A 16,425-nucleotide genomic window follows, 5' to 3' on the forward strand; every position below is an offset into this window, starting at 1 on the left:
AGCCGCTGGAACGCGAATGGACCGGGTAAGTAAATCTGCCCCATTGTCTTATCTCATGCCTCTTTATGTGTCCTTCATTTTCTGTTAGTATTGTTCCAATTCCTTTATCCCTACTGTTTCCGGAATACCTCTTACTCTGAGATTATTTTTCCGGGATCTATCTTCTAGGTCCCCCCACTTGTTTTTGAATAAGATGACCTCTTCTTCAAATCTTTGGTGTTTCTCAACTAGTTTATTATATGAAGTAACATATTCCTCTGATTTCTTCTCTAGTTGGTTGGTTCTATCCCTCCATTTCGTCTACCTCTTTCCGAATTACTCCAAATGAGGCTCTAAATTCACCCACCAATGCTTTGTGACATGTTTCAAACATTTCCTTCATATTTTTTGTGATTGTATCCTCAGTTTGTATGCCTATTCCTTTGTATGGTGTTATTACTTTTTTTATATACATTAGATATATTACAGAGTTACTTCTTGAATCCCCTATGGCCCCCAAAGACTCCCTTTCTGGGGTACCCACACTTTCTGTATTGCTCACTTTATTTGCCTCAATTCTAACTTTTTCTTTTTCTCCTGTGTTAGGAACTTATTTAATTACTTTGTTTTGGAGGAGCACTCGTCTGTGTGCTGAAAAGCCCTTTACATTCAGTAAGGACTGCTTTTTCGCTTGTGATGTTTTACTCTCAGTTGTTGTATCTTTAACTGGATATCTAGTTACCCACGCTTATTTAATCCATAAATTATAATCATCAATTCATTATGATGTATACTTTCCAAAACTTTTGACCTGCTTGCTTCGGGGATTCCAGATATAATAACGCAAAACATGTCAGTCCATCCATGTGTATTAAAGATTTGCCACTTCCCCTTTAAATTTGATTATTATTTCCAAATCCTATATTTGATGGCTAAGCCAGGCTAAAGTCGCCTAGTCGTTAAATCACTTGGCGCCTAGTCTTTCAGTCCTCTGGCACGAGCTAGCGTGCAGCCATCTTACTTCCAGCATGACCCTACACTGAATTATGCCCCTCAATGACTCTTGACTTAATGTGCCCACAAGTGTGGCCCCTTTCTAATCATGTGCAGAGTTGCAGTACCTATTAATACCCACCCTTAAAAAAGACCCCCAAGAATTCTCCCAGACTAAATAAGTCTCACCAATAAGTAATGTTTCCTACAACACCCAGTATATAATGTCCCCACAGCCCCTAGCAAAAAAAGTTTTTAATTTTTGAAGCAGGGGAGCAAAAAATGGGAATAGTAAGTGGAAAAAGGTACCTGACAGCAAGGAATTAAAATATACCCACTATCATAAAAATCGAAAAATGTTGCGCCCACAAAACACACAAGTTAAATTGAACGATATTAACAAAGCAAAGCACAAATATTTTTAATACACAAAAAAATTTTGGCCAATAATTGGCCCAAACTTTTTAAGTGTTGTCTTTATATCCTGGTTTCTGAAACTATATATTATAGGGTTGAACAGAGGAGTAAATACAGTGTGCACTAAGGAAACAATCTTATTCATGAGCATTGACGCTCCTTTAGATGGGATCATGTATTTAACTGTTAGTGCTCCATAAAATGTCCCCACAACAATAAGATGAGAACTGCAGGTAGAAAAGGCTTTGTGTTTGCCGGTTGTAGATGGAATCTTGATTATATTGCGAAAGATATACACATAGGTTACAATGATAAAACCACTGGGAAAAATAAATATTGGCAAACTTAAGAGAATTGCTTCCATTTGTATAGCAGAAGTGTCTGAGCAGGAAAGCTTCTGGAGAGGAAGAACATCACAGTAATAATGGTCAATGATATTGTCATGACAAAAATCAAAGTTTGCCATCAGTGCAACTGCTGATATGTTTATAATAAAACCCGCCAACCATGGCCATACTGAAAGATATATCTGGTACTTCATATCCATAATACCAGAATATCTTAGAGGGTTGCAGATGGCCAAGTATCGATCATAAGACATCACTGACAGAAGAAAACATTCAGTAACGATTGTACCACTATAGAAGTAAATTTGAGTCATGCATTCAAAAAAAGTGATTTTTTTTCCTCCCAGAACAATGACACCAAGCATGTTGGGGACAATGTTTGTAGAAATTACAATATCACAGGAGGAAAGATGACAGAGGAAGTAATACATGGGGGTCTGGAGCCGGACATTGGTGGAAACTAGGATGATGATCAGAAGGTTTCCAATAACCGTGAAAAGAAAGATGATCAAGATAAAAATGAAGAATAGAATGCTGAAGCCGTTGATGTATCCAAAACCCAGTAGAATGAATTCTCTCAATCTTGTTTGGTTCATTGTAGAAATACCAGACCTTTGATCAAAAACATGAAAGTGAGGTACAATTTAGTAAGAATAAAGTCAAAAGGAACCATTTTTTCAACACCCCCCTGATTTGCAAATTGTGAGCAGAGAGTGGGTGAGGAGCATAATGAAGATCACAGTCTTAAAAACCCAACACATTTAACATTGATTACACCACAAAACTGGCCTAGATAACCCTAAACCCTTTATGACAAGGCCGGAAAAGACTGTAATGACCGGATATTATTATTACATTTTTATATCTAGTGGCTTAAGGGTCATTTTTGCAGCATATATTTACTTAAAACATAAGGCATGTTTTTACTTTTCAAATGACCTGAAAATTAACATTAATTCTAAATAATTCTATTTTTTGATATGTGATACTTGAAGGCACCTTTTTAATAGTGTAGATGGGGATTTTTGTTTTATTTTAATGTGAAATATTAATGTGTAACTGAAGCATATCTCTAAAACCCCACAGTTACATGGGGAAACGACTCCCTGTGAGAACAGATGTCTTATCAGAACTGTACTATACCCAACAACTCTGATTTCCTCCTTTAGACCCGCAATCACATGACCACCGGGTCTTTAGAGTCTGTGGCGGCTCCTGTATTCACTGCATATTGCTACTTTGCCAGTGTGCAAAAGGCGAAGGCTGAACCAATAATAAACCATGTCTACCTTCTCCCTAGAAACTCTGGCTGTCTCTGGTTCCATATTGGATGGGTTAGATTATTGCGTTGCTTTGTTTCTTTTGTGTGAATGGTGATGTAATATACAGCAGTAAAACAGTCCAGAACAGTTAATCCTGAGATCCTATTGAGTCGTTATCCACTATCCTTTGCATATTGACCTCTGTTCTGTTGGCCTGCTTAGGACTCTATAGGAGCCACTGGTAGTATCCATGTACTGTTGGCTGAGAGCGATCCTAGAGTGGAGTTTTATAACCTTCATTGGTCTCAGGACCCATTAGCACACAACTCAACGTCAAGGGGCCAACTAGTTACAATGCCCCCAGAAGCCTCAACTACAACACTGCAGCACAGAATACCACCCCTGAAATTGTATAGACCACAGTACATTAACAACCAACCTAGAAATTAAAAAAAAAACTGTATTCAGACTAATTCAACTAATAAAGATCCCAGTGCTTTGGGATTCTGTGCTGTGTCTTTTAACACTTCTTTTAGCCTGACCACTCCCTAATAATCCCTTGGTATGGAAATAACACGCAGATAGGTGCCAACCAAGGAGAGGGAGTTCAATCAAAGGTGGGGTACAACAAAGGTTTATTTTTCTAGACAAGAGAGATTGCAATTCCTTGTGCACACCAGAAAAAGAACAGAATGGAATCTCTGAATTTTACAATGTTGTTGCATAAAACCAGAAAAAAAAGTGGAGAAAGAAAAGACCAGACATAAAAACTATTAAAAATCATTTAGGCTTGTATCAGTCTGATTAAGCTCAATAACCTCATATGGATGCAGCCATTATCTACAGAAAGACCCTGTGCTGCAATGCCAATAACCATGTAAACTCTTTGATTCCACATTAAATGTTGAGCCTGGTGTTAAAGGGATAAAGCAAGGACTGACTACCTCTTGCAACTTAGCAACACCTGTCATACATAATTGCCGAGTTCTTGTTGTTCTCGTGTTCTCGTGGTAGTCAGGGCTCAACAGTGACTCTGTAGGTATGACCTTTCATGCATAAAACACTGCTACACGTAATACACTGCAAAGCAAAGAAAGTAAAAGGAATAAAAGAAAGATACAAATAAATTAAATTAAATTAGCAATAACGAAAAAGGGAAGTAACATTAACTGCTATTAAATTTGCTACAAACACCCCAAATATCATTCTGTGGGTTGTCTCGAGTACGGCTGAGAAAGGACAAGCAAAATTTAGCATTTTGAGCTCTGTTTTCTTAAGTTTGGATTTGGAGTAGCATTTCGTGTTCGCCAATCCCTAGAGGTACCAGTACAATAGAAGCCCCCAGGAAGTGACACCATTGTGCAAACTAACACCCCTCAAAGAATGTATCTAGGGTTGTATGAGCATTTTAACCCCTAAGATGCTGGTTCAAGTGTAATACAAAGTGAATGGTGCAGAGTAAAAATTGCATTGTTTTCTGAAAAGTGCCATAGAAGTGTCAAATGAAATCAACTGGCATGAAATCAACTCATGCCACTGGGGACAAACACCCCAAAAAATTTTCTGTGGCAATAATCTGCAGGATGGAGACACTACAGGGTTCAAAAGGGAATACACCCATCCATGAATTAATCCAGGGGTATAGTTAGCATTTTAACCCTACAGGTGAACCCCAAACAAAATGCATAATGGATAGTTTATAGTAAAAAAATATCCATTGTGTCATATTGTGCCCAGCTCCTGCCACGAGAGACAAACACCCTCAAAGGGAAGGTGCTGCATGTGCTGTGCACAGTACCTCAATTTAAAATCTACATCTAAAGGTCCAGGGATGTGTGATAAATATGGAAGTAATCTTTCATACATAGTCCTGGTATTTCTGAGCATGTTTCACAATGGTAAATGGCATCCTTCCAAATGCCTTTTTTGGAGTAGACCCTGTCCTTCCCTTCTTGGCAGTTTGGGGAATTTCTCCTGGAAAGTGCTGTCCTGGTACAATATGTGTTGAGGCATCGCTTCCAGAAGTTCTGCCACTCCCCCCTTTCTGGTCTCCAAAAAGAAAACACTTAATAACCACCTCTTGAAGCACCTTGTACGACAAGTGGTACCACGTAGTGGGATAGTGGTGGTGGTGTGCCCATGTATTGTTTTTAATACAAGGACCTCTCTCTTGTCCTTGTACCTAATTTTTTGCCCAAGCAGAGGAGGTAGCCCTGGGCCAGCAGTGGGTGCACCAAATCCTACACTATCTGCACATTAATATGAAGTCCTTCCTTTCATAAATAATATAATGTTTTTTAACGCGATTTGTCATGATTCGATTCGGGTCGAATTAAATTTTCTCGAAAAATTCGCCGAATCGGGATGAACCGAATTTTAACAAATTCGCCCATCTCTAGAAGTAACATTAATTGATATTAAAATTGTTCAGTACTGCAAACCCAAGAGTCACTAAATATTGTTATTGGGCAATCTATCTATAAACCAATCAAGTAAATGTCACATGTAACTAGAGCAGTGTGCAAATGGACTGGACCGAAGCCCTAAGGGCATGCTTCAATCTAACCAACTGGAATGTGTTTAGGGTGGATGACATTGATGAGAAGGCTGACCACTCCACTTTCCCTACAATGACAAAATAGATGTGGACTTGGAGTCCTGTTGCGGCTGCACAAAAAATACTCACACCTGTAGCACAGGGAACCTTAGTAAGAATCATGTACTTTGATTTCTATAGTGCTTTCATTACAATAAAGCCAATCCGAAAGAGAGAAAAAAAAAGAGAGGCCTACAAGTGGACACAACACTTATTAACCCCTTTCCACACCTTGACGTGATTCTACATCATCAGATGCAGGTAGGATGAGCCTGTGCGATCGCCACAGGATCCCGCACTGTGCACGATTTAACAGTGCAGCTATCAGCCTATGCAGAATACATTAGTTTTGCAGCATATTACAATGAACAAGTGATTAAATGATCACTTGTTCATGTCCCACCCTGGGACAAAATAAAACAGTAAAAAAAGTTTTTTTTTTAAAGTGTAATTAAAAAAAATTATTAAAAAAGAATAAAAGTCCACTGATTCCCACCCCATGCAATAATCTAATAAAACATAAAAAAAGTGAAAATCACCAAAAAAAACACAACATATTGGGTATCACAATGTCCGTAATAACCAGTACAATAAAATAAAATTGTTACTAAACCCGTAGAGTGAACAAAAGTAAAATTTACCCCAGCCTGATACCAAGACAAAGTACAGCTTGTCCCGCAAAAGATAAGCTCCAAACCAAATCTCTCACAAAAATGGGGCAAATTTACTTACCTGGTCCCCGTGCGATCCCCGAGGTGCGTTGTCTGTCGAGGATGACGTCTGCCGCGATCCTGCATCTGTCGCTTCCCCGCTCAGGTCCGCCGGAGTTCACCTTCTTCTTCCCGGTGTATGTGAGTGCATGTCATGTGACACAAATCCCGCGCGTAGTCTGAATCCGTCGGATCGCCCGACGGCCGCCCCCCAATTTGTGTCACGTGAAAGCCAGCCCGATTGGGACATAAAACGATCGCGTGCGACACAATCCCTGCAAAACAAGTTAACCATAAAAAAGTTATATAAATGGGGTATCGCCATAATCATGATGACCCATAGAATAAAGATAACACATTAATTTTATGGTACGGTGAACGTCCGGGGAAAAAATGCTAAAAACCATAAACAAGAATTAATGAATTTTTTAACCACCACCAGGAAAGAGTTAATAAAATCTGTATATTATCTATTGAACCCGCGTTAATGATGTACCGGAAAAGTGGATCTCATCCACAAAAAAAATAATCCCCAAAATGTCCAAATTATACAAAAATAAACATTTTGTTGCCTGTACAATTTGACAATGCAGATCTGCTCTGAATAGCGCTGCTTCTGTTCTATGCCGGCTGCGTACAGCAGTTTACCAACACATAGAAATTGGAGAAATTGGGTATCACACTGGGATTTTTTCGTCATTTAATAATTTGTGACGGTTTAATTTTTGGCCAAAATTTATATATTGTCTAAAAAAAATTACAGCTTGTAAATTACACCTCCATTTTGTTTTAACCCCTGTGAAGCATCTAAAGGGTTAACACACTTCTTAAAGTTGATTTTTCACAAATTGAGGTTTATAGTTTCTAAAATGGCATGATTTGTGGGGTTTTACTGCTTTTAAAAGTCAGTTAAAGCTGAGCATGTGCCTCTAAATAAGAGTTTTGGAGATTTTCATAAAAATGAGAAAAATTGCACCCAAAATTCAGAACCTCCTAACAACCTAAAAAAGAAAGAGGATACATAAAACCCTATGCTGATATAAAGCAGACATTTGGGAAATGTTAGTTATAAAGTTACTTTGGTGCTATGACTATCTGCCTGAAAAGCAGAACATTTAGAGCTTTGAAAATGAATAATTTTAAGAAATTTTTGCCAAATTTCCATTTTTTTCATAACTAAACACAAAAGATATCATCAAAATGTTTCTATTACTTTGAAGTACGATGTGTGACGAAAAAACAATCTCAAAACCCCCTGGATATGTTAAAGCGTTACAAAGTTATAACCTCCTATAATGACACAGGGCAAATTTTTAAAATCAGTCCTGGTCCTTAAGGTCTAAAATGGCTTAGACCTGAAGGGGTTAAATGGATTTTTGCCTACCTTAAGCACAGACCACAGTTTGACCAAATAAAGAAGATGCACTCAAATACATTTGTAAGCAACAGAGGCCACCATAGGACACTTTACTGTCTCCATTTTATTCACCCTCTATTAATCTCAAAACAAACACAAACTATTGCCATCTACAAAAAAAATTCCGTTGATACAGTGATTTTTGGCTGCATCCAAGTTATCAGCAGCTTTGTGGACTGGAGAGAAAGAAATAACTTGGTTATTAATGTTACTAATGTTGAAAAGACCAAGAAGATGGTGATAGAAATGAAATGGAAAAAAATGCCCTCAAAACCGACAGAGATCACAGGACAAGCAATATATCAGGTCAGCACATACCAGTATCTAGGTGTGTACATAGAAGTCTGCAAGCTGGACTGGAAGACCAACAATGATAAAGTGTATAATAAAGTAATGTCAGGGCTTTACCTTCTAATGAAGCGCAAATCATTTCACATATGCACCAAAATACTAAAGGTGTTCTATGAAACAACAATTGAGAGTATATTATTTTTGCTGCCATCTGTTCGGGGAGGAGGCATGAAAGTACAAGGAAAAAATAAGCTGAAAAACATAATTCGACAAGCTCAGGGCACAATAGGGGAAACTCTGCCTTCATTTGTGGAGGTTTGGCAGAACAGATGAATGGATAAATTCATCCACCCGCTACACACCACAATTTTATAAGAGCAGAGAACCATAAGTAACCACCATAGCCCCATTTGCTGCCAGAATACATTAATACATTACTCATTAATTCCAAAAGCAATTAAACTCTACTCTATATTGGCCAAAACAAAGTATCAACCCCTGCCTGCACCCTGAAGTAACTGAAGTTTTAGAAATTTGTGCAAAATTTCCGTTTTTTTTTCATAACTAAGCACAAAAGATATCATCCAAATTTTTCAACTAATTTGAAGTACATTGTGTGACAGAAAACAGTCTCAAAACACCCTGGATATTTTAAATGCTAAAAACTTAAAACCTCTTATAATGACACAGGGCAGATTTTTACAAAATCAGGCTTGGTCCTAAAGCCTTAAAATGGCTTAGTCTTAAAAGGGTTAATCTGCATTCCCATTCATTTATGAATTTATTATTGTATTGACTTGTACAAAATTATTTCCCATTGAGATAAATAAAGTTCTATTCTATACCAAAATGTACTCTAGATTAATGCCCAATACTGCCTCTTGTTGGATGGCATGCCATAACAGCAACTCACACTTAAATGCAAGAAGGCAACAAATCTATGTAAAATAATAATGCAGGTAGGATTTTATCCTACATAGAAAATTTTAAAACGTTGCAAAATGTTACTTTAAAGAAGATAATATTGTATAATAATGGCAGGTCTGCTGCTTAAACATGACATGAATAAATATACATAAAATCATTATACTATAAAGAGTAAACTCCAGTACTTACCATGTGACTGCAGGCAGCAAAAGCACATTATAATTGCTATCACCTTTTATATATTTTCTTTTTTGCTTTGTGCTGGGCTGAATACCTAAGGAGAATTTCATATATCTAGGGAGTTATCACACTGTAACTATCCTGGAAATTTTTAACAAACTTCAGAAGTTTAAGTTGACTTCAGAAGTTTAAGTTTATTACATTGAAGAACACAATACAGGAAACTTTTATGGACATTTAAAACTTTATATGACATGGAAAATATCAATTATAAAACAATAAAAAGTGTACTTTGTCCTGTTAAGTCTTTGCCTGTTAACATGGAAAATGTAGTACAGTAATGTACAATGGGTTCGGAAAGTATTCAGACCCCTTTAAATTTTTCACTCTTTGTTTCATTGCAGCCAAATGGAAAGATCCAAAAATTTATTTTTTGCTCATTACAATTAATTGGGTTTAGGTCAGGGCTCTGGCTGGGTCAGTTGGGAATGGTCACAGAGATGTTCTGGAGCCTCTGCTTTGTTATTTTAGCTCTGTGCTTAGGGTCATTGTCTTGTTGGAAGGTGAACCTTCGGCCCAGTCTGAGGTTTTCATCCAGGATATCTCTGTACTTGGCTGTGACTATGTGGTTCAGTTCCATACACTGGCCTCGGAGCTAGCCTGGAACGAAGCAGCCCTGGTTGCAACCTTTAAAAAGGGACAAGTTAAGGATGTGCTGTCAGCGCGAGACTTGCCGTCTAGTCTGAGTGGTCTCATCTCTCTGGCTACGCGGATAGATATCTGCTTAATGGAGTGCTCTGAGGAACAACATCTTGATCACTCACAACTTCGGATCCGACGTTTGCCTCGCTTGGCTCCTGCCTTCCAAAGGCTGATTATCTCCCCTGCCATTACTGCTCCAGAGTAACCTATTTAGGTGGACAGAGCAAGGCTGTCTTCTCAGGAACATTCCACGCGACGTTTGGAGAACCTCTGCTTCTACTTTGCGAGCCCAGAACATTTCTTTCAGCCCTGTCCACTTTGTCCTCCTAGGGTCCTTGAAAGAAGCATCCTTAGATGTGAATAAAGCTTATTTGCGTCTGTACCTTCCAGTTTTGCTCAGCACAGGAAAAGGTGCTCAGTTCCAAACTTTGTGGATGCCTCTATGGCTCTTCCGGCATTACTTTCCTGTGGTCCGCCTTGAGAAGCCTCTGGTCATCTCCTCTATCAGTGGCCAAATTATCTCCGATTCGGTCTAATACCGCACTGAGCCTTTGTTACTGCAAGTCGGGTCACTACATAAAGAGAGATTGTCCTTCTATGTGCTTCCTCGGTCCACGTCTTCTTTCCTGCTAGGTCTTCCGTGATTGCAGCTCCATGCACCCGTCCTTAATTGGAATACAGGCAGGGGCGGACTGGGAATTTAAAGTGGCCCTGGAAAAAACTGTTAAAGTGGCCCCATTCTGTGGGTGGGGTCAAAACAAGTAGGCGTGGCCATGTGATGTGGGTGGAGTTACTAAACTGCATACAAACTGTTTATAGAAGGTCTAAATCAACTTGTACAGCACAGAGAAAGAAACTCATATATATGCCTCCCTTATACAGGAATAACGCTTCTTTTTTTAAGAGAACACAACTTAATACTAAAATACCTTCTCCGATAACCAAGAATATAACTACTATAATACTGCCCCCTATGTACAAGAATATAACTACTATAATACTGCCTCCTATGTACAAGAATATAACTACTATAATACTGCCCCTATGTACAAGAATATAACTTCTATAATACTGCCCCCTATGTACAGGGATATAACTACTATAATACTGCCCCTATGTACAAGAATATAACTACTATAATACTGCCCCCTATGTACAGGAATATAACTACTATAATACTGCCCCCTATGTACAGGAATATAACTACTATAATACTGCCCCCTATGTACAAGAATATAACTACTATAATACTGCCCACTATGTACAAGAATATAACTACTATAATACTGCCCCCTATGTACAAGAATATAACTACTATAATACTGCCCCCTATGTACAGGAATATAACTACTATAATACTGTTCCCATGTACAAGAATATAACTACTATAATACTGCCCCCTATGTACAGGAATATAACTACTATAATACTGCCCCCTATGTACAAGAATATAACTACTATAATACTGCCCACTATGTACAAGAATATAACTACTATAAAACTGCCCACTATGTACAAGAATATAACTACTATAATACTGCTCCCTATGTACAGGAATATAACTACTATAATACTGCCCACTATGTACAAGAATATAACTACTATAATACTGCCCACTATGTACAAGAATATAACTACTATAATACTGCTCCCTATGTACAGGAATATAACTACTATAATACTGCCCCCTATGTACAGGAATATAACTACTATAATACTGCCCCTATGTATAAGAATATAACTACTATAATACTGCCCCTATGTACAAGAATATAACTACTATAATACTGCCCCCTATGTACAAGAATATAACTACTATAATACTGCCCCTTATGTACAAGAATATAACTACTATAATACTGCCCCCTATGTACATGAATATAACTACTATAATACTGCCCCCTATGTACAAGAATATAACTACTATAATACTGCCCCATATGTACAAGAATATAACTACTATAATACTGCCCCCTATGTACAAGAATATAACTACTATAATACTGCCCCCTATGTACAAGAATATAACTACTATAATACTGCCCCCTATGTACAAGAATATAACTACTATAATACTGCCCCCTATGTACAAGAATATAACTACTATAATACTGCCCCCTATGTACAAGAATATAACTACTATAATACTGCCCCCTATGTACAAGAATATAACTACTATAATACTGCCCCCTATGTACAAGAATATAACTACTATAATACTGCCCCCTATGTACAAGAATATAACTACTATAATACTGCCCCCTATGTACAGGGATATAACTACTATAATACTGCCCCCTATGTACAAGAATATAACTACTATAATACTGCCCCCTATGTACAAGAATATAACTACTATAATACTGCCCTCTATGTACAAGAATATAACTACTATAATACTGCCCCCTATGTACAAGAATATAACTACTATAATACTGCCCCCTATGTACAAGAATATAACTACTATAATACTGGCCCCTATGTACAAGAATATAACTACTATAATACTGCCCCTATGTACAAGAATATAACTACTATAATACTGCCCCCTATGTACAGGAATATAACTACTATAATACTGCTCCCTATGTACAGGAATATAACTACTATAATACTGCCCCCTATGTACAGGAATATAACTGTCTAAACTATAAACTACTATACAACACCGCTACATACAGCTGCCTTGCCCCCAGTAACCCATGTAACATACACCTCAGCCTGCACCAGCCACACGGTCCCATGTAACATACCCACCAGCCACACGGTCCCATGTAACATACCCACCAGCCACACGGTCCCATGTAACATACCCACCAGCCACACGGTCCCATGTAACATACCCACCAGCCACACGGTCCCATGTAACATACCCACCAGCCACACGGTCCCATGTAACATACCCACCAGCCACACGGTCCCATGTAACATACCCACCAGCCACACGGTCCCATGTAACATACCCACCAGCCACACGGTCCCATGTAACATACCCACCAGCCACACGGTCCCATGTAACAAACCCACCAGCCACACGGTCCCATGTAACATACCCACCAGCCACACGGTCCCATGTAACATACCCAGCAGCCACACGGTCCCATGTAATATACCCACCAGCCACACGGTCCCATGTAACATACCCACCAGCCACACGGTCCCATGTAACATACCCACCAGCCACACGGTCCCATGTAACATACCCACCAGCCACACGGTCCCATGTAACATACCCACCAGCCACACGGTCCCATGTAACATCCCCACCAGCCACACGGTCCCATGTATACAGGCACTTACCTGTAAGCTCTTTTCTCATTGTCAAAGCTGGTCTTCATCCTGCACTTAGAGAAGGCTTCTTCTTGTGATCCAGGGAAGAGGGGGGGCTATCAGGGGGAGGGGGGGTGATCACGAGGGGGGGGGGTGTGATCGCGGGGGGGGGGGCGATCGCGGGGGGGGGGCGATCGCGGGGGGGTCTGTGTGGTCTCTGTGAGCTGACTGTATCTAGCTGGAAGAGATGCCGGCCCGCGCGGGGGAAGTCACGATGCGTGTCACGTGACACAGGCATCAGAGAACACAGGCACAGCAGGGGGAAGTCCCTGCAGCGCTGCGCCCGGCCTCCAGTTCCTACAGTCTTCAGGGTGAGTTCATGTTTTTTTTTTTTTTCTTCACCGGCCCCACCAGTGTCAGACCGGCCCCGGACCGGCCCCAAACGAGTCGGCCCACCGGGATTTTTCCCGGTGGGTCTAATGGCCAGTCCGCCCCTGAATACAGGGGAGGTTCTTCGTTGGGGACCTGACCGCCAGTCTCACTGCATGGTTCCGCTTTCTGTGCCGAAGACAGCAGCCATGTCGGACTACATTATAGAGAACCTACAGAGGAGGTTACGGTTAAGACCTGCTATCCTTTGCCTTTGATTACCAAGTTTTTTGATCGCCTACGCAGAGCAAAGGTCTTCTCCAAACTGGACCCTCGTGGGGCCCACAACCTCATTTGTATCTGCAAGGATCAAGAGTGGAAGACTGCCTTTAACTCCCGCAATGGGCACTTTGAGTACTTGGTTATGCCATTCGGACTTTGTAATGCACCAGTCATCTTTCAGAAGTTTGTCAACGACATCTTCAGGGATTGGCTTTATACCTGTTTTGTGGTTTAACTTGACGATATACTGGTGTTCTGTGCGGACCTTGAATCCCTTTGGTCCAACGTACATCAAGTTCCTAGTCGTCTAAGAGCCAATCAACTCTACTCCAAACTTGAAAAGTGCCAGTTCCATCAGAAGCATCTTCCCTTCTTTGGCTACATCATCTCTGATATGGGTCTAAAGATGGATCCAGCCAAGTTGTCTGCGGTTCTTCAACGGCCACAGTCTACATACTATACATAGGTTTCTAGGCTTTGTGAACTATTACCGTCAGTTCATCCCACATTTCTCCTCTCTTGTGTCTCCTAATGTGGTGCTCACCAAAAAGGGCGCCAATCCCTGGCCTCCGGTGGCTGAAGAAGCCTTCTGTAAATTAAAGTCTGCCTTTGCCTCAGCCCCAGTTCTCACACGGCCTGATACAGAGAATCCTTTCCACTTGGAAGTAGATGCCTCCTCAGTAGGAGCTGGGGCGGTGCTCACCCAGTGTCACAGGTGTCCCCGTGATCCATGCCTTGAATTGCAGACACACCCGTGCCTCTCTCCGTGGTGGTGCTGCCCTGCCCCCCCGGCCGGCACTCATCTCCCCATGCTCCTGCCTCCATTCCGGCTGGGCCACACATGTGCCGGTACTTGAATATTTAAAGGGACAGCACACTGCTGATTGGTGCTGGTACTTCTGTGTTTCCCATAAAGACCGGCGGCTCCCTTCACTCCCCGCTATGTTTTTGCGCTCATTGCTGATGAGAAAGCTTCCTTGCGTTCCTTGCTGCTGTTCCCATTTCTCCTTCACTTGAATTCCTGTTGTTGACCTTGCACCTGACCTGTGATCTTGTATCTCTGCCGCAAGCCCTGACTACGTGCCTGTACCTGACCTCGAGCCTGAACGCTGATTCTGTACCTCGACCTTGGCTGCCACTGCAGGCTAGTTGCACGTGTGGTACGACCTGGTGGCTCCCTGCTGCAGCAAGACCATCCCACTTTGCAGCGGGCTCTGGTGAAGACTAGGTGCTAGTACCATCTCCCGTGGTGGTCCAGGGGGTTCACTGATCCTGAACCCTGACAGTAAGATCCGGCCATCGACCCCGCCAAGTTGCCACTTCAGATTCTGGCTGATCTTACCAGCATTGTCGCCCAGCAGTCTCAACAGATTGATTCTCAAAGAGAGCTGCTTGACCAAGTCACCGGCATGCGGCAGCAGTTGCTTGGTACTCAGAACCTGCGTCAGACTCCAACGACTACTCCTGCGACCATTTCTGCGTCTTTGCCACTGGTTTGTCTACTGGTGGCTGAACCAAGGCTCAGACTCTCCATGCCTGATAAGCATGATGGAGACCCCAAGCTCTGCAAAGGCTTTATTACCCAGTGCTCATTGCACATAGAGCTGATGCCTTCCCAGTTTGTCACCAAACACTCCTCGGTGTGAATACAGCTTTTCAACGCCTGACAGTTCCTGTGCTTCTCAGTATCGGTACCCACACTCCAGTGCAAGTTCCAGCTTTCTTGGACTCTGGCTCTGCGGGGAACTTTGTGGATGCAGCTCCGGTCTCCTGGTATCACAAGTCTTGTCCGATCTGATCTGGCCTTTCTCTCTTCAAATTGGAGCTCTTCACAAAGAAAGACTGTTCTTCTATGTCCTGCCATGCTCTACTTCATCTCTTCTTCTGGGTCTTCCATGGCTACAACTTCAAGCCCCCCCGGTCCTCAACTGGAAAACTGGGGATGTCCTGCGTTGGGGATCAGAATGCCACTCACGTTGCATGGTGACACCTCTACCTGTCCTAACTTCTTCTGTGTCTTCCAAGTCTCTGGAGGGTCTGCCAGACTTTGCCACCACATCGTCCCTATGATTGCCCAGAGGACCTCCTGCCTGGAACCTCGCCTCTTAGAGACGTATATCCAAAAGAACCTGCAAAGAGGGTTCATATGCAAGTCCTCCTCTCCGGCTGGTGCAGAGTTTTTTTTTGTCACCAAGAAGGACGGCTCTCTGCGTCCCTGCATAGACTATCACGGGCTAAACAAGGTGACGGTTAAAAACAACTACTCCCTGCCATTGACTACAAAGCTCTTCGACCAGCTGCGCGGTTCCAAAGTGTTCTCCAAGCTGGACCCCCATGGGGCCTGCAACCTCGTCCGGATTCGCAAGGGAGACAAATGGAAAACAGTGTTTAACACCTGTGGTGGACAATTTGAATATTTAATGATGCCATTTGGACTCTGTAATGTTCCTGCTGTCTTTCAGGAGTTTGTGAATGACATTTTCAGGGACCTTCTGTATATGTGTGTCATGGTCTACCTGGACGACATCTTGGTGTATTCTCCAGAGCTCGAGACCCATCAATCACACGTACGTCAAGTTCTTCACCAGCTACGGTGGTTTCACCAATGCAGCCTACTATTCCTCGGCTACATAATCTCCGACAGAGGCCTCCAGATGGATCCTGGTAAACTGTCTGCAGTTCT

At 41.4% G+C, this 16,425-nt stretch overlaps 1 protein-coding gene across 1 annotated transcript; it reads right to left on the minus strand.

Moving 5' to 3' along the window:
- Window positions 1-1,393: 1,393 nt before the first annotated feature.
- On the minus strand, window positions 1,394-13,159 carry LOC140065982 (olfactory receptor 10A7-like). The gene is made up of 2 exons (XM_072113545.1): window positions 13,122-13,159; window positions 1,394-2,348 (listed from the first exon to the last, which is right to left on the minus strand). The coding sequence occupies exons 1-2, from the start codon at window positions 13,157-13,159 to the stop codon at window positions 1,394-1,396; spliced, it is 993 nt and encodes a 330-aa protein (XP_071969646.1).
- Between the last annotated feature and the right edge of the window lie 3,266 nt (window positions 13,160-16,425).

The sequence above is a fragment of the Engystomops pustulosus genome, chromosome 6 (genome assembly GCF_040894005.1).
Source record: "Engystomops pustulosus chromosome 6, aEngPut4.maternal, whole genome shotgun sequence".
Lineage (NCBI taxonomy): Eukaryota > Metazoa > Chordata > Amphibia > Anura > Leptodactylidae > Engystomops > Engystomops pustulosus.